Raw genomic sequence first — 18,329 nt, 5'->3', positions numbered from 1 at the left:
CAGAGGGGATGATGCACACAAGTACAATTCCACAAGTGGCCACCGGGGGAGCCCAGAATCCAATTTCACAACAGTACCCCCCCCTCAAGGAGGGGGCACCGAACCCTCACCAGAACCACCAGGGCGATCAGGATGAGCCCTATGAAAGGCACGGACAAGATCGGAGGCATGAACATCAGAGGCAGTGACCCAAGAATTATCCTCCTGACCGTATCCCTTCCATTTGACCAGATACTGGAGTTTCCGTCTGGAAACACGAGAGTCTAAGATCTTTTCCACAACGTACTCCAACTCACCCTCAACCAACACCGGAGCAGGAGGCTCAACGGAAGGCACAGCCGGTACCTCATACCTGCGCAACAATGACCGATGAAAAACATTATGAATCGAAAAGGATGCAGGGAGGTCCAAACGGAAGGACACAGGGTTAAGAATCTCCAATATCTTGTACGGGCCGATGAACCGAGGCTTAAACTTAGGAGAAGAAACCCTCATAGGGACAAAACGAGAAGACAACCACACCAAGTCCCCAACACAAAGCCGAGGACCAACACGACGACGGCGGTTGGCAAAAAGCTGAGTCTTCTCCTGGGACAACTTCAAATTGTCCACCACCTGCCCCCAAATCTGATGCAACCTCTCCACCACAGCATCCACTCCAGGACAATCCGAAGATTCCACTTGACCGGAGGAAAATCGAGGATGAAACCCCGAATTACAGAAAAACGGGGACACCAAGGTGGCAGAGCTGGCCCGATTATTGAGGGCGAACTCCGCCAAAGGCAAAAAAGCAACCCAATCATCCTGATCCGCAGACACAAAACACCTTAAATATGTCTCCAAGGTCTGATTAGTCCGCTCGGTCTGGCCATTAGTCTGAGGATGGAAAGCAGACGAAAAAGACAAATCTATGCCCATCCTAGCACAGAATGCCCGCCAAAATCTAGACACGAATTGGGTCCCTCTGTCAGAAACGATATTCTCCGGAATACCATGCAAACGAACAACATTTTGAAAAAACAGAGGAACCAACTCGGAAGAAGAAGGCAACTTAGGCAAGGGAACCAGATGGACCATCTTAGAGAAACGGTCACACACCACCCAGATGACAGACATCTTCTGAGAAACAGGCAGATCCGAAATAAAATCCATCGAGATGTGCGTCCAAGGCCTCTTCGGAATAGGCAAGGGTAACAACAATCCACTAGCCCGAGAACAACAAGGCTTGGCCCGAGCACAAACGTCACAAGACTGCACAAAGCCTCGCACATCTCGTGACAGGGAAGGCCACCAGAAGGACCTTGCCACCAAATCCCTGGTACCAAAGATTCCAGGATGACCTGCCAACGCAGAAGAATGAACCTCAGAGATGACTCTACTGGTCCAATCATCAGGAACAAACAGTCTACCAGGTGGGCAACGATCAGGTCTATCCGCCTGAAACTCCTGCAAGGCCCGCCGCAGGTCTGGAGAAACGGCAGACAATATCACTCCATCTTTAAGGATACCTGTGGGCTCAGAATTACCAGGGGAGTCAGGCTCAAAACTCCTAGAAAGGGCATCCGCCTTAACATTCTTAGAACCCGGTAGGTAAGACACCACAAAATTAAACCGAGAGAAAAACAACGACCAGCGCGCCTGTCTAGGATTCAGGCGCCTGGCAGACTCAAGGTAAATTAAATTTTTGTGGTCAGTCAATACCACCACCTGATGTCTGGCCCCCTCAAGCCAGTGACGCCACTCCTCAAAAGCCCACTTCATGGCCAAAAGCTCCCGATTCCCAATATCATAATTCCGCTCGGCGGGCGAAAATTTACGGGAAAAAAAAGCACAAGGTCTCATCACGGAGCAGTCGGAACTTCTCTGCGACAACACCGCCCCAGCTTAACACAGACATAGCTCTCCAGTCGAGGACTGGGTTATGAGATTGCAGCCATGGCAATCCCAGCACCAAAACATCATGTAGATTATACAGCACCAGAAAGCGAATAACCTCCTGGTGATCCGGATTAACACGCATAGTCACTTGTGTCCAGTATTGTGGTTTATTACTAGCCAATGGGGTGGAGTCAATCCCTTTCAGAGGTATCGGAGCCTCCAATGGCTCCAAATCATACCCACAGCGTTTGGCAAAGGACTAATCCATAAGACTCAAAGCAGCGCCAGAGTCGACATAGGCGTCCGCGGTAATAGATGACAAAGAACAAATCAGGGTCACAGATAGAATAAACTTAGACTGTAAAGTGCTAATTGAAACAGACTTGTCAGGCTTCTTAGTACGCTTAAAGCATGCTGATATAACATGAGTTGAATCACCACAATAGAAGCACAACCCATTTTTTCGTCTAAAATTCTGCCGCTCGCTTCTGGACAGAATTCTATCACATTGCATATTTTCTGGCGTTTTCTCAGTAGACACCGCCAAAGGGTGCACAGGTTTGCGCTCCCGCAGACGCCTATCGATCTGAATAGCCATCGTCATGGACTCATTCAGACTCGCAGGCACAGGGAACCCCACCATAACATCCTTAATGGCATCAGAGAGACCTTCTCTGAAAATCGCCGCCAGGGCGCACTCATTCCACTGAGTAAGCACAGACCATTTGCGGAATTTTTGGCAGTATATTTCAGCTTCATCTTGCCCCTGAGACAAGGACATCAAGGCCTTTTCCGCCTGAAGCTCTAAATGAGGTTCCTCATAAAGCAACCCCAAGGCCAGAAAAAACGCATCCACATTGAGCAACGCAGGATCCCCTGGTGCCAATGCAAAAGCCCAGTCCTGAGGGTCGCCCCGGAGCAAGGAAATTACAATCCTGACCTGCTGTGCAGGGTCTCCGGCAGAGCGAGACCTCAGGGACAAAAACAATTTGCAATTATTTTTAAAATTTTGAAAGTGAGATCTATTCCCCGAGAAGAATTCAGGCAAAGGAATTCTAGGCTCAGACATAGGTGCATGAACAACAAAATCTTGCAAATTTTGTACCTTTGTGGCGAGATTATTCAAACCTGTAGCTACACTCTGAAGATCCATTTGAAACAGGTGAACACAGAGCCATTCAAGGATTAGAAGGAGAGAAAGAGAGGAAGGCTGCAGCATAGGCAAACTAGCAAGTGATTCAATTAAGAGCACACTCAGAACTAGAGGAAAAAAAAAAAAAAATTGTAGCAGACTTCTTTTTTCTCTCCTTTCTCAGCCAGTAATTTAACCCTTTTTTGGGCCGGTCAAACTGTCATGATTCTCAATGGCGAGAGAACATAGCCCAGCATATATGAGAACTAGCTCTTGGAAGATGGAAACTATACTGACCATGAACTAAACCTGCCGCACGACTAGAAGTGGCCGGGTAGCATGCCTACGTTTTTTATCCCTAGATGCCCAGCGCCAGCCGGAGAACTACCTAATCCTAGCAGAGGAAAAGACAGTCCTGGCTCACCTCTAGAGAAATTTTCCCAAAAGGCAGACAGAGGCCCCCACATATATTGGCGGTGATTTTAGATGAAATGACAAACGTAGTATGAAAATAGGTTTAGCAAAATCGAGGTCCGCTTACTAGATAGCATGAAGACAGAAAGGGCACTTTCATGGTCAGCAGAAAACCCTATCAAAACACCATCCAGAAATTACTTTAAGACTCTAGCATAAACTCATAACACCAGAGTGGCAATTTCCGCTCACAAGAGCTTTCCAGACACAGTAACGAAACAGCAGCTGTGAACAGGAACAAAATGCAAAAACACACAAGGACAAAAGTCCAACTTAGCTAGGAGTTGTCTAGTAGCAGGAACATGCACAGAAGGCTTCTGATTACATTGTTGACCGGCATGAAACTGACAGAGGAGCAAGGTTATATAGCGACTCCCACATCCTGATAGGAGCAGGTGAACAGAGGGGATGATGCACACAAGTACAATTCCACAAGTGGCCACCGGGGGAGCCCAGAATCCAATTTCACAACAGAACACTCTTTCAAAAACCATCCTGAAATTACTTTAAGACTCCTGTGTCAACTCATGACACAGGAGTGGCAATTTCAGCCCGCAAGAGCTTCCAGCTACAGAGAATTACAAAAACTGCAAACTGGACAAAAGGTACAAAACAAAAGGACAAAGTCCACTTAGCTGATCAGCAGACTAGTAGCAGGAACATGCAACCGAAGGCTCTGGTTACAATGATGACCGGCAAGGAAATGACTGGAGAGCAAGGCTAAATAGGAAACTCCCAAACACTGATGGAAGCAGGTGAACAGAAGCAGCAAAGTGCAAACAAGTCACCAGTACCACCAGCAACCACCAGGGGAGCCCAAAAAGCGGATACACAACAGGAATCTCTTCGGTCGGTCATTTCCTCATTGGAGCGAGACGAGTTCCTAGCATCGATAGACATCAGAGATGCTTACCTTCACATCCCAATCTTCCCGCCACACCAAAGATTCCTGCGCTTCGCCATCCGAGAAGACCATTTTCAATTCACGGCCTTGCCCTTCGGTCTTGCCACAGCACCCAGGGTGTTCACGAAGGTCATGGCGGCGGTCATGGCTATTCTGCACTCCCGAGGAGTGGTCGTGTTGCCATACTTAGACGACCTTCTGGTCAAAGGTCCATCTTTTCATGCCTGCGAAGCAAGCGTCCGCATTACGTTGGATTCCCTTTCACGCCTTGGCTGGTTAATCAACCTGGACAAATCCTCCCCGGTTCCAGCTCGCAGGATCTCTTTCCTGGGGATGATCCTAGACACGTCCAAGGGACTGATCTTTCTTCCTCGGCCCAAGGTCCAAGCGCTTCAACAGGGAGCCAGGACGCTTTCCCGCCCTCGCCCGCAGTCCATTCGGTTTGCCATGAAGATCCTGGGGACGATGGTAGCCTCAATGGAAGCGATTCCCTTCGCCCAACTGCATCTCCGTCCTTTACAACAGGCTCTTCTGGACAACGGACAGGAGTCCCTTTACCCTAGACCGCCCATGCCCTCTGTCCCCACGGACCAGGCAGGCGCTCACGTGGTGGACTTTGGAGTCAACTCTCCGCCAGGGGAGGTCCTTTCTTCCGATCCATTGGCTACTGGTGACCACAGACGCCAGTCTCCTCGGCTGGGGAGCGGTGTTTCTCCACCACACCGCCCAAGGGCGTTGGTCGATGCGGGAGTCGAAACTTCCCATAAACATTCTGGAGATCCGTGCCATCAGGTTTGCCCTGAGACGTTTTCACCCTCTGCTAGCGGGTCGCCCAGTCCGAATTCAGTCGGACAACGTCACAGCTGTGGCGTACATAAACCATCAAGGGGGTACCCGCAGCAGGGCAGCGATGCAGGAGTTCTCACACATCCTCCATTGTGCCGAGGACAACCACTCCACCATTTCCGCGGTACATATTCCGGGTGTCGAGAACTGGGCGGCGGACTTCCTCAGCCGTCAGGGTCTCGCCTCAGGAGAATGGGAGCTCCATCCAGAGGTTTTTTGCCAAATCTGCCTTCGCTGGGGGACTCCAGACGTGGATCTGATGGCATCCAGGCTCAACGCCAAAGTCCCCAACTTCTTAGCGCGTTCTCGGGATCCCCTGGCCGTCGGAGTGGATGCTCTGATATTCCCATGGCACCAGTTCCGATTCCCGTACGTGTTCCCTCCTCTTCCTCTGTTACCGAAGGTGATCCGAAAAATCAAGATAGAGGGGATCCCGGTGATCCTTGTCGCCCCGGATTGGCCGCGTCGCGCATGGTATGCGGAACTGGTGCATCTCGTATCCGACGTTCCCTGGCGGTTACCAGACCGCCCAGATCTACTGCGTCAAGGACCGATCTACCATCAGAACTCAGGGGCCCTACGTTTAACGGCGTGGCTGTTGAAACCTGGATCCTAACTCAAGCAGGTTTCTCCCAGCAGGTCATTTCCACCATGATCAGAGCTCGCAAGACGTCTTCCGCTCGCATCTACCATCGCACCTGGAAAACCTTCTTCTCTTGGTGCAGACTCCGTGGTCGTCCTCCTCTCGTTTTCTCTATTCCCTTCATTCTGGAATTTCTCCAGTCCGGCTTGGATTCCGGCCTAGCCCTCAGTTCCCTCAAGGGCCAGATTTCAGCGCGGTCGGTATTGTTCCAGCGTAAGATCGCTACTAACTCGCAAGTCAGGACCTTCATTCAGGGGGTTTCCCACGTGGTTCCCCCTTACAGAATGCCACTAGAGACCTGGGATCTCAACTTGGTCCTGAGCGTCCTTCAGGAACCTCCGTTTGAACCTTTGCAAGATGTCCCACTATCTATTCTCTCTTGGAAGGTGGCCTTCCTTGTGGCAATTACGTCTATCAGGCGCGTCTCGGAGTTGGCCGCTCTTTCCTGTCGGGCACCCTTTCTTTCCTTCCACCAGGATAAAGTAGTCTTACGCCCTTCTCCCGCGTTTCTCCCCAAGGTGGTGTCATCTTTTCACCTCAATGAAGATATTATTCTTCCCTCCTTCTGTCCACAGCCAAAACATAGGGTCGAGAAGGCTCTTCACACTTTGGACGTAGTACGGGCTCTCAGGAGGTACGTCTCTAGGACTGCCTCTTTCCGTAAATCGGATTCCCTCTTTATCCTCCATGAGGGTCACAGGAAGGGTTCAGCCGCATCTAAGGCTACGATAGCCAGATGGATCCGATCGGCTATCCAAGAAGCTTATCGGGTCAGGGGCAGGCCTATCCCAGCGGGGGTTAGAGCTCACTCTACTCGGTCAGTCGGTGCTTCCTGGGCCATTCGGCACCAGGAGTCGGCGGAGCAGGTTTGCAAGGCCGCAACATGGTCTAGCCTGCATACCTTCACAAAGCACTACAATGTTCACACTCATTCTTCTGCGGATGCGGCCCTTGGCAGACGTATTCTGCAGGCGGCCGTTGTGCATTTATAAGTCAGATGGTACACAGAGTTATTTGGTTGTATTGTTACCCACCCAGGGACTGCTTTGGGACGTCCCATGGTCCTGTGTCCCCCAATGTGGCGAAGGAGAAATAGGGATTTTTGTGTGTACTCACCGTAAAATCCTTTTCTCCGAGCCACTCATTGGGGGACACAGCACCCACCCTGTTAGCCTTACGGCTTGTTACCTTCTTTTTGATCCTTGACCTTTTCTGACATGTTATACTCTAATGTTATGTATTATATTGTTATTAATCTCCTACTACTTTTGCACTGAACTGGGTCTCTGGAAGCCAGCATGAGGGTGTATACTGCAGGGGAGGAGCTAATCTTTTTTGTCTCAACTTAGTGTCAGCCTCCTAGTGACAGCAGCATAACACCCATGGTCCTGTGTCCCCCAATGAGTGGCTCGGAGAAAAGGATTTTACGGTGAGTACACACAAAAATCCCTATTTTGCAATTAACTGCTTATTAAAAATTTCAACCGTTCTCAAGATATTAACACTTATCTTTTGCTTGCAGTTCGTTGCCTTGGTGACCGACCACCGCTGCCAGATAGCAGAAATTGCAGTACAATCTCTTTTCTATTCAGCTTGTAAGCACAGGTTTTGAAGCTTGACAGGATCGCTGGAGCTCGCTGTTGCATCCTAATACCAACCAGCTTCAGCGCAGCGCTTACAAGCTACATAGCGGCGGCAGTCGGTCTCCTAGGCAACGAGCTGTATACCAAACAAAAGTGTTAATATCTCGAAAACGGCTGCAAATTTTAATAAGCAGTAAATTGGGAAAGTGCTTGTCTTTACAAGTACTATCTGACAATAGCCATCAATAAAGCTGGGAATATCCCTTTTAATTTTACAATCCTTATTTTCATAAGGGTCAGCCTTCAATCTATTATGTCACGCCATGCCACTAAAATAGCGCATGACATATGATACAGAAGCATTGTAAACCCCAAATAAAATCCTACTGATCATTCATCATTTAAGACAAACTTAATCGAAATTTAAAGGGGCCCTCCATTCTTAAGATCATGCATGTTAGGTGGGACTCCTACTAAATCCGAGTACATGTTAGCATCCAAGTAAAGATTTTGGCTGGGACATCAAACTTAATGTAAGGGTAAACTTTTGTAGCCAACATTATTGTTAAAATTTAAAGAGACATTACAGGTAAATATTAAAAATGATCATATGTGGTCCTGATGGCCTGAACTGCTCCCTCTGCTGGTAGAATCCAAACATGACATGTGAAGGTCATTGGGTTCCTCCTGTGTCGGAGAAGGCTAGACAGACCCAAGTGTTTGAGATTGGGTGTCACAGAGGCGATTAATCTTCCCACATCCTGAGCCTAGCATTTAATCTCCTGTGCGCTGACATATAGTGATGGATGACGTTTGATAGGCAGCGCTCATACACTCGAAAAGTAACCTGTACAGCAGTTGTCAGGAGCGTTTTCAGAATCAATCCTTCACCTGCATTCTTGCAATTGAACTTCATTAAAAATTTAGCTCCGTTCGCCTTCTATAACCTCCGCACTGCACTGTGCATTCCTGACTGCACAATGAGTTAACTGAGAAACTGTCAGTAAGCTCGATTTATCTGCAAGACCGGGAGTTTGTAACTTTTTTTTTAATCTGATTAATGATCACAGATCACATCAAAATTGAATGTGCCTGAAAAATCCAAATAGAGCAATTTTTTTGTGAAACCTGATTGCAGGAATGATTTTTAGTTCCCAAATGGATGCATTTAAGTAAGAAAAAAAGTACCCCCAAAATTTTAATCACTTTAGTCTAAAAGTGGTAGGGCACTGCATTCATTTTCCTGGAAAATTGCAGCAGAAATCCATTGACGTGAATGGGGTCCGGTTGCAGTTTCCTGCCCAGGTGGAAAAAAGTGCCACCGTGCAGGGAAATCTCAGCCGGTGACAGCTGTATACAGCGGAGCTTCAATCTCAGGATCGGTGCGATACGATGTCATAACCTTATAAGACGGGATCACCCCTTTAATATTTATTACATTGCAGCGTGTAATAAGGTCGTCTTCAGACTTCCTCCTGTTGATGGATTAAGCAATTCATTTTGCAAGTTAACTGTCACTAATTAATGGTGTAAGAAAATATATATAATATAAACTTAAAAATATATTGATAAATGTATGTATTCACAGATATACTGCTGACACCGCTCAGAAGAGAAGGAGCAACCGATCCGAATATAACAGGATCCAAGAGTAAGTATAGATATAACCAATTAACACAGATCTGGCTCCAGATTTCACAACACAAACAGCATACATTATTAAATAGATCTTAGACCAGATGAGGCTGGTGTACTGACTCTGAAAGCTCACATCAGAATGGCCCTATAATCCCTATAATCCCTTTTTTTCAAGGGAATCGGTCACCAGATTCATATTGCCTGAACTGCGTTTGCAGCCAGGAATATTTTGCCTGAAACTCAGCCGGGACACATAGTCTCAGTCCGGCTTTTCAAAGTACGTCGCAACGTTTCCAAGTAAACATACCTGGCTGAAATCGCACATCCAGCGTTTGATACATGCTGCCCGTGGTTCTGATATTACAATAAGCAATACAATGAGTCCAGTTCTAGCTCTCTCCAAACTCATAAAATCCTCACTTAAATACTAAAGGGGAACCCTTTTTAAAAAAGAAACAAGCAGACATTGATTTTCATAGTCAGTCCTTATCAGGTCTAAAATTGCGGGGGGGAGGGTCCGACGAGTAACCTGTTCTGAATGAAGCGGATGTGCGCATGCTTGGCCTCTGCTGGAAACAGCAACTTTCTCCAGAAGTCCCATAGGCAATGGAAGGAGCGGAGGTCAAGCATGTGCACCTTCAGGACAGAGCTGCAAAGCAGAGTTCTTCTGGTCCCAGATCCTTGATCTTGGGGGGTCCAGGTGGCGAGACCCCTCCCCCTCCCGAGCAGCGACTTACATCAGGTTGAGCCTGAGGAAAACATTTCCACAACAAATATATTAAACATGTGTATACAGTAGTTTAGGGGTCTCCAGCTACTGTGGTCCTAATGTCTCACATGTCGGCATGTAGCCCCAGCCTAAAGCCATCAGCCGTAATCTAAGGGTAAGCTTGTCACCAAGTGTTCCGTTTTCCTGCAGCGCCTCCAAAGGAAAAAAGAAGCATTACACAGTTACTATTGAACTCAATAGTCTGTCAATATAATGCATGGTTATGCCGGGTCCTCCATCGAGGGTGACTATTTTGATCATTCTGATCCCCCCTGTATTATTTCCTTGATTCCCAAATAGGTTATATCCAAACCTGATGCCTTTAATATCTGTGTGCTAATATTTGTGTAAATGGTGTATTACAGGTATCTTGCTGACTCCTAAAAGAAAGGAAAAGCAAAAAAGCAGCCAGTGCGCAAAGACGCCATGTCCTCTGCAAGGTGAGGAGAACAGATATTCTACAAAAAAAAAACAATAGAAATGTATTATGTTCTGGAGCAGGGTATACTGGACCCCTTCTCTCCATCTCAGTGGACACTCACAGGGTCATCAGTTTAAAGATGTACCCCCAAAACCGCATATATGGCCACTATATCTTCTATCTGTTGCTGCATTCCTGAGTAATTAGTGTTTTCATTAATATGCAAATGAGGGATTTAGTGCTCTGGGAGTGACAGAGCACTTCCCAATCCTCTGCCTCGTGAATTTTTTCCCACCCAGCAACAGCCTCTTTAGCTTGATTAGCTCACTGTCTGATATCCTTGCCTGTCCCGTGATGTAACACAGACAGTGAGCTAGTAATCAAGCTAAAGAGATTGGTGCTAGGCAGGGAAAAGGCCTCAGAAGGCATTAGGCTCAGGAAGTGCTCTGCCACACCTAGAGCACTTAACACCTGATTTGCATATTAAAAACACTAATTTCTAAAAAAAAAAAAATAATGCAGCAACAGATAGAAGATTTAAAAGGTGTTAATGTGATTTACATTTCAAAGACCTGCGTGACCAGTTATATGGTTGATCTAATTGACATGAACTTTAATGGCCTATATGGGCCATCTGAGGACCACTGGTACCCTTTAAAACCCAATTACATGGCTGTGCAACAAAGCAAACTAAAGAACCCTCAGTACTACTCTGGGCACATAAAATCCAGCTCTCCAGGGAACTCCAGGAGACCTGGATTACTAGAGGAGCTGGCAAATCTTCTATGTGCTGCCGAAGTCTTCCAAAACCTCCTGGAAAGCAGGGTTTGGAGTCTTTTGGCAACCCTCCTAGAGGTCCTGATAGAGGTGTGGAGAGGCATGGCAGGGATATGCCCTAAAAAAAAAAAAAAAAAAAAAAAAAAAAAAAAAAAAAAAAAAAGAAGGAGGCATGGATTTAAAGGGGGTTGTCCAGCTTTAGACTACAAGTTTACATTAATTCTATGTGACTGCAGACTTGTAGTTTACTGGTGCCGGAGACACTGCAGACTTGTAGCCTAAGGTCGGATAACCCCTTTAAGGAAAATATTCTTCTTGGACGGGCATTGGGAAATTGACAAGTATTAGGCCGCCGTCACACATGCGAGTTTTACGGACGTAAGAGCGCAGAAACTACGTGCGTAAAACTCGCATAACATACGGCACAATGCTTCTCAATGGGTCTCGTCCTATCAGCCGTATATTACGAATCCGTAATATACGGCGTTCTATGGCCGTACAAAATCGCAGCATGCTGTGTTTGTCAGCGTATTGCGCAAAAAAAAAAAAAAAAAATCGCCAATGAAAGTCTATGGGGGCGAGAAAAATACGGATTCCACACGGACCAGCAGTGTGACTTGTGAGAAATACGCAGCGGTGTTAGTGAAAAGTCGGTAATTCAATTGCCGGCTTTTCATTTCTCCTGCCTAAACCCGACAGGATATGAGACATGGTTTACATACAGTAAACCATCTCATATCCCCTTTTTTTTTGCATATTCCACACTACTGTTAGTAGTGTGTATGTGCAAAATTTCAGCGCTGTAGCTGCTAAAATAAAGGGTTAAATGGCGGAAAAAAATTGGCGTGGGCTCCCGCGCAATTTTCTCCGCCAGAGTGGTAAAGCCAGTGACTGACGGCAGATATTAATAGCCAGGAGAGGGTCCATGGTTATTGGCCCCCCCGTGGCTAAAAACATCTGCCCCCAGCCACCCCAGAAAAGGCACATCTGGAAGATGCGCCTATTCTGGCACTTGGCCACTCTCTTCCCACTCCCTGTAGCGGTGGGATATGGGGTAATGAAGGGTTAATGCCACCTTGCTATTGGAAGGTGACATTAAGCCAGATTAATAATGGAGAGGCGTCAATTGTGACACCTATCCATTATTAATCCAATTGTTTGAAAGGGTTAAAAAACACACACACACGATTTAAAAGTATTTTAATGAAATAAACACAGCGGTTGTTTTAATATTTTATTGCTCTCAATCCATTTGCAGACCCTCGCTTGGCAAAACAATAAACCCACAATATACATACCTTCTGCTGACCCGTCACGTCCCACGAGGTAATCCATCTGAAGGGGTTAAAATAATTTACAAGCAGGAGCCCTGCAAATGCAGCTGTGCTCGTGCTTGTAATTCCCCGGCGAATTAAGGAAATGTAGGTCATTGACCTACATTTCCTTCAGTCTCGGTGATGCGCCCCTGCTGGATGTTCTCATGAACTGCAGCCTGGGAACTTTTTCCCACGCTCCAGGTCATATGAGGACATCCACCAGGGGGCGCATCACCGCGACTGAAGGAAATGTAGGTCAATGACCTACATTTCCTTAATTCGCCAGGGAATTACAAGCACGAGCACAGCTGCATTTGTAGGGCTCCTGCTTGTAAATTATTTTAACCCCTTCAGATGGATTACCTCGTGGGACGTGACGGGTCAGCAGAAGGTATGTATATTGTGGGTTTATTGTTTTGCCAAGCGAGGGTCTGCAAATGGATTGAGAGCAATAAAATATTAAAACAACCGCTGTGTTTATTTCATTAAAATACTTTTCAATCATGTGTGTGTGTGTTTTTTAACCCTTTCAAACAATTGGATTAATAATGGATAGGTGTCATAATTGACGCCTCTCCAATATTAATCTGGCTTAATGTCACCTTACAATAGCAAGGTGGCATTAACCCTTCATTACCCCATATCCCACCGCTACACGGGAGTGGGAAGAGAGTGGCCAAGTGCCAGAATAGGCGCATCTTCCAGATGTGCCTTTTCTGGGGTGGCTGGGGGCAGATGTTTTTAGCCACGGGGGGGGGCCCAATAACCATGGACCCTCTCCTGGCTATTAATATCTGCCGTCAGTCACTGGCTTTACCACTCTGGCGGAGAAAATTGCGCGGGAGCCCACGCCAATTTTTTCCGCCATTTAACCCTTTATTTTAGCAGCTACAGCGCCCAAATTTTGCATACACACACACACTACTAACATTAGTAGTGTGGAATATGCCAAAAAAATGGGGATATGAGATGGTTTACTGTATGTAAACCATGTCTCATATCCTGTCGGGTTTGGGAAGGAGAAATGAAAAGCTGGCAATTGAATTACCGGCTTTTCACAGATATTGCGCTGTAGTAAATATAAATACAGAATATATATATATATATATATATATATATATATATATATATATATATATATATATATATATATATATATGTATGTATATGTGTCTCAAAGAAAAAAAAAAAAAAAAAATAAAAAATTATATATATATATATATACACATACACACACACACACACATACACACTGTATATATGTTTTCCCGAACATTTGAGCACATAAATCCATTAGATGTCAGTTTTGCAAGCCTGCGAGAAAATATCGCAGTACGGAAGCCATACGGATTACATACGGAGGATGCCATGCGCAAAATACGCTGACACACCCTGCCTACGGATCACTATTTTGGGAACATTTCTCCGTATTACGGCCATATTACGGCCGTAAAATACGGACCGTATTGTCTTACGCCGAGTGTGACGCCGGCCTTAATCATAAAGCCACAGAGGAGGTCCTTTCTGTTTTGTCAAGGGGAAAGAGCAGTCAGATAGCAGATTGCTGCTCTATACACATTTTTAGAGCCTTGGTACTTGCAGTTAAATGCCATATAATATAGCTAGACGACGACGTGTTGTGCGACACAGAAATAGCAGTTTCAAATTGCATCTAATGACTCACCTATTGTGTCACAAAAGTTTCCAAATGTGTTGGATTTTCTGTCGCAGATGTTTTAGGTCACGTCTGAGAATTGCTGCCGTGCATTGATGAGTAACGCAGCCTGCATACACGGATGATATCAGGGGTAGAAATAATAATACCGCAGTGGCTGTATACTCCCTAGGTGACGCAGCACCATCAGCCTCGTAGTCCTCCGCTTGTAAATCAGTAAAGTTGCTTTTTGCAGCCTCAGATAAGCGTCGCAAATAATTTAACAGTTTACTGCGACGCTGCCAACACTTGACTCTATTCAATCAATATTCACTGGCTAAGCACCAGGACAGAGCCGGGGGTCGATTTAACTGGATTTCTTCTTTCCTTTATAAAATCAGGTTTAGAATCAAGAGACGACAGAGACGGGAATCCTAAAAGACGAGAGAAAACCCACAACAAGCCTGAAGTGTTGGAAGTTCAGGTACAGTACATGTTATATGCTACCTTATGGCTGTCACAGTTCGCCCAATGCCCTAGGGATGAGCTGCAGTACCAGACACAACCCATGGACAACGGGGGCGCTGTTACTGGAGGAAAAGAAGAAAAGAAAAAGCGGAGAACTGGAGCTAAACGCATGCAATCTGTTATATCGGAAAACGGGGCATTTACTGTACACAAGCCAATAATCGGTGGCAATGAAACATGCTCAAATTAGATAATTTATAGAGACAAGAAAATCTCTGTTATCGGCAGCACATCGTTCTGTATAAATTGGGGATGTGCTGCCCATAACATGATACAGAACAATTGTATTAGTCATCGCTTTGTCCCCCATAATGGTTTGTTGGCCAAAAACGAGCCCTGTACGGCTTGTTATATGGTCGACCGATTAGGTGCACTGAGCGGCACAATGTTACCTATACCTGTCCATGGGCCTCCCCATGTACTAAAGGGTATCATGTCTGCATTCGCTCGGATGCACCCTTTTTTCCCCCCACTTCATAGTCTACTACACTCAAAATAAATGAGTGTAAGGGCGCAGTCAAACAGCTCTATGAATCGGCAGAGATTGGACCGCAATGCTTGGACTGGCACCGCCAATCCTGACCCGAGCATGACAGCTTCTTGTATTTCTATGCAGCTGTCGGGGGCCAGTCCGAGCATTACAGTCTGATTTTGGTCCCATTTTTTACAGCCGCATGGCTGCACCCCAGCTCAGTTTCTTTTACAAAAGGCTGCCATCTATCACTATGGGCCCAGACCAGTGGCAGACAGGTATATGTCAGGGAGGCAAAAACAAAGATTACATCCCAAAAGGTTCCCCACCATGTTAGAAACCGGATCCTGTATAACAACAACCTCCAGGGCCAGCAACCTGCATCACTCCAGCTGTTGTGAAACTACAGCTCCCAAGGGAGTTCAGAAACCTGAAACGGTCATGGCCTGCTGGGAGTTATAGTCTTACAACAGCCGGAGTGACAGGTCACTGACCCCTGCTTTAGAACAATGGTCTTCAAACTGTGGCTCTCCACACACACACCCGGCATGCACCACCAGCGGAAAACTGTCATCAGCTTGAGAACAACCACTTAGCCTCTTTTCACACCTCACATTTTCAGTTCTGAGACACTGAAAAGGGATCTGGACGCATCCCCTGATGGACCCATGATGAAGCCACTCACTATAATGAGGCAGACAGTCACTTTGTGCCATGTCTGGCCCCTGGTCAGTTTTAGGTAGACAATAACCCTCATTAGAGAATGGTTTCGCCATCGCTCCTTCAGGGGGCTCCATCCGAATTCTATTTTTCAGAGCTTCAGATGGAACATTTGAAAGAACCCGGTCATTAGTACATTCACAAATCGTTTTGTTTTTTACATTAAAGGGAACCTATCACCCCGTTTTTTAAAGATTAGATAAAAATAGTGTGAAATAGGGGCAGAGCTGGGCTTTACATTACTGCCTTTTTGGTGCCTTTACACCCCGTTAGACTGCCGAAATACCTTAGTGAAGTGTCAGTTTTTTCCTGTCACTCAAGTTGGTCAGGTCGGATGGGCGTGGTCACAGCGCTGTTTCTCCCCCAGATCAGGCTCATCATTACGTTGGTGGCGTAGTGGTGTGCGCATGTCCAAGGTCCCGAATCCTGCACAGGGGAGTGAAAATAGCAGCGATGTCCGTTATTTCATTGGTGGTCGGTGGGCGCGGCCATCTTGCTTTGGCCGCGCGTGCGCAGAAGCGGCGCTCTGCTGGCCGCGGCTTCAGGAAAATGGCCACGGGCATCCGCGCGTGCGCAGATGGCTATCGCGGCGGCCATTTTCGTGAAGCCGAGATGCGAACTCTGCTTCACGAAAATGGCCGCCGCGATAGCCATCTGCGCACGCGCGGATGCCCGCGGCCATTTTCCTGAAGCCGCGGCCAGCAGAGCGCCGCTTCTGCGCACGCGCGGCCAAAGCAAGATGGCCGCGCCCACCGACCACCAATGAAATAACGGACATCGCTGCTATTTTCACTCCCCTGTGCAGGATTCGGGACCTTGGACATGCGCACACCACTACGCCACCAATGTAATGATGAGCCTGATCTGGGGGAGAAACAGCGCTGTGACCACGCCCATCCGACCTGACCAACTTGAGTGACAGGACAAAACGGACACTTCACAAAGGTATTTGGGCAGCCTAACGGGGGTGTAAAGGCACTGAAAAGGCCCTAATGTAAAGCCCAGCTCTGCCCCTATTTCACACTATTTTTATCTAATTTTTAAAAAACGGGGTGATAGGTTCCCTTTAACCTTAAACAATTGATGAAAAACTGATGAAGAATGGACGTCTGCCATCATCAACAGATCCCCACAGATTTGAATGAGTCTGATCCGCTAAAAAAACAGGTGAGAACAGAACACTGTCTACGTTTAATGCATCTGACAGACAGATCCATTAAAAGAAACGGGCGTGTTTAAGTCCCATGGGTCAGCTCTAGACTGGTGATCATAAAAAAAGGATGTGTGAATGTGGCCTAAAAAGAACGAGCTGGATGTCCGACATCTTTAGGATTTACATGCATTGTCCCAAAGTGACTCCTTTCCCAAAACCACATGATGTGATTAACTTAGTCTGTGCCGCTGTTACTGATATTTACATTGAACGAAACCTAAATATTTGAGCCTGTGATATATACAGAGCATCCAGATCAATTCAGCAGATGAACCCAACACTGCTCCCGCTCCAGATCCAAGTCTCCTGCTTATTATCACTCATGTCTGTCTTCTCTCAGTGGTCTGCAATCTATGCCTCTCCAGCTGAGAGTTGTAGTTTCCCAGCCGACGGAGGAGCGCAGGCTGCAGACCCTTGCAATGGATACCTACATATAATTCTTATTCGGCCATGCAGACCCCCAAGAGTCCTCCGAAGAAAACACGCAAAGATTTCACCCAAAGAGAAAATCGCAAATCTTCTGGACGGCGTGCAAAAGCTTGGCCACCACTGGAACGCAATTTTGTGGTCGTATCCTTTTCAGAAAGGCCGAAGAAATGTGGATTTGGCGAAAAAATACAAACAGTTACAAGGAAAGCGCCAACTTATACCATAGAGAGAGTCCATACACGACAGCGGATCAGAGCGACCGCCCCACAGAGAGGCGCAATTATGGTATTTTTAATAAAAACTTTATAATGAAATCTGGCAGAAGTTTTTTTTACTTGACCTTTTATTGTTTTTTTTAGATTTTAGCGAAATAATTTATATAGTGGCAGCAGCAGCGATATGGTCTAGACGCTGCGGAGTGCACTGAGTAATAGACCATTAACGGATTTCATATAAATCATTATTCCCAGGTTAAAAGGCCAGTCACCAGCTATATTTTATCAGTGAAGTCACTTACTGGAAAAAGCAATGACGCCGCAGAAGTAAAGCGCTGGAAGGTCTTGTGCTTATCTCACCATGCTGTCACCAAGGAGGCTGAGCATTGCAGCTGTAGGAGAGCATCTCCGATCCGCTAAAACCACCATTAGCTCAGATCTGGTATGACTCGATTTGCAGGACCTGGTCTATCCACCATGTTGGTGTTCTGTGGCCACTGCACGGGAGCCCTGAAAAGGTCTGCGGCAACTCGTCTTCATTAGCCAGCCTGGCATATCACCACATGATGATGCCGACAGGTATTAGGTGCTTCTCAGGGTTCCCTCCAGGTGCCACACATTACTGGCCAGGTCCTGCAAATCAAATTTGCATCAACTCATCTGAGGATTTGTAATGTTAGTAGTTGGAGTCTAGCAGCCCATCAAGGTTCTGCGTAT

At 46.6% G+C, this 18,329-nt stretch overlaps 1 protein-coding gene across 1 annotated transcript in view; it reads left to right on the top strand.

Annotated features, from left to right (window-relative positions):
* The window catches only part of TERB1 (telomere repeat binding bouquet formation protein 1), a 55,420-nt gene extending 37,714 nt beyond the window's left edge, over positions 1–17,706 (top strand). The window contains exons 18-21 of the mRNA XM_077281650.1: positions 9,049–9,111; positions 10,233–10,307; positions 14,437–14,519; positions 17,425–17,706. Coding sequence (XP_077137765.1) covers positions 9,049–9,111; positions 10,233–10,307; positions 14,437–14,519; positions 17,425–17,706 — 503 coding nt within the window. The remainder of the gene's footprint in view (positions 1–9,048; positions 9,112–10,232; positions 10,308–14,436; positions 14,520–17,424) is intronic.
* The last annotated feature ends 623 nt before the right edge of the window (positions 17,707–18,329 follow it).

The sequence above is a fragment of the Ranitomeya variabilis genome, chromosome 2, assembly GCF_051348905.1.
Source record: "Ranitomeya variabilis isolate aRanVar5 chromosome 2, aRanVar5.hap1, whole genome shotgun sequence".
NCBI lineage: Eukaryota > Metazoa > Chordata > Amphibia > Anura > Dendrobatidae > Ranitomeya > Ranitomeya variabilis.
Note: the sequence above shows the minus strand (reverse complement) of the source record. Positions and strands in the feature narration are given on the sequence as shown.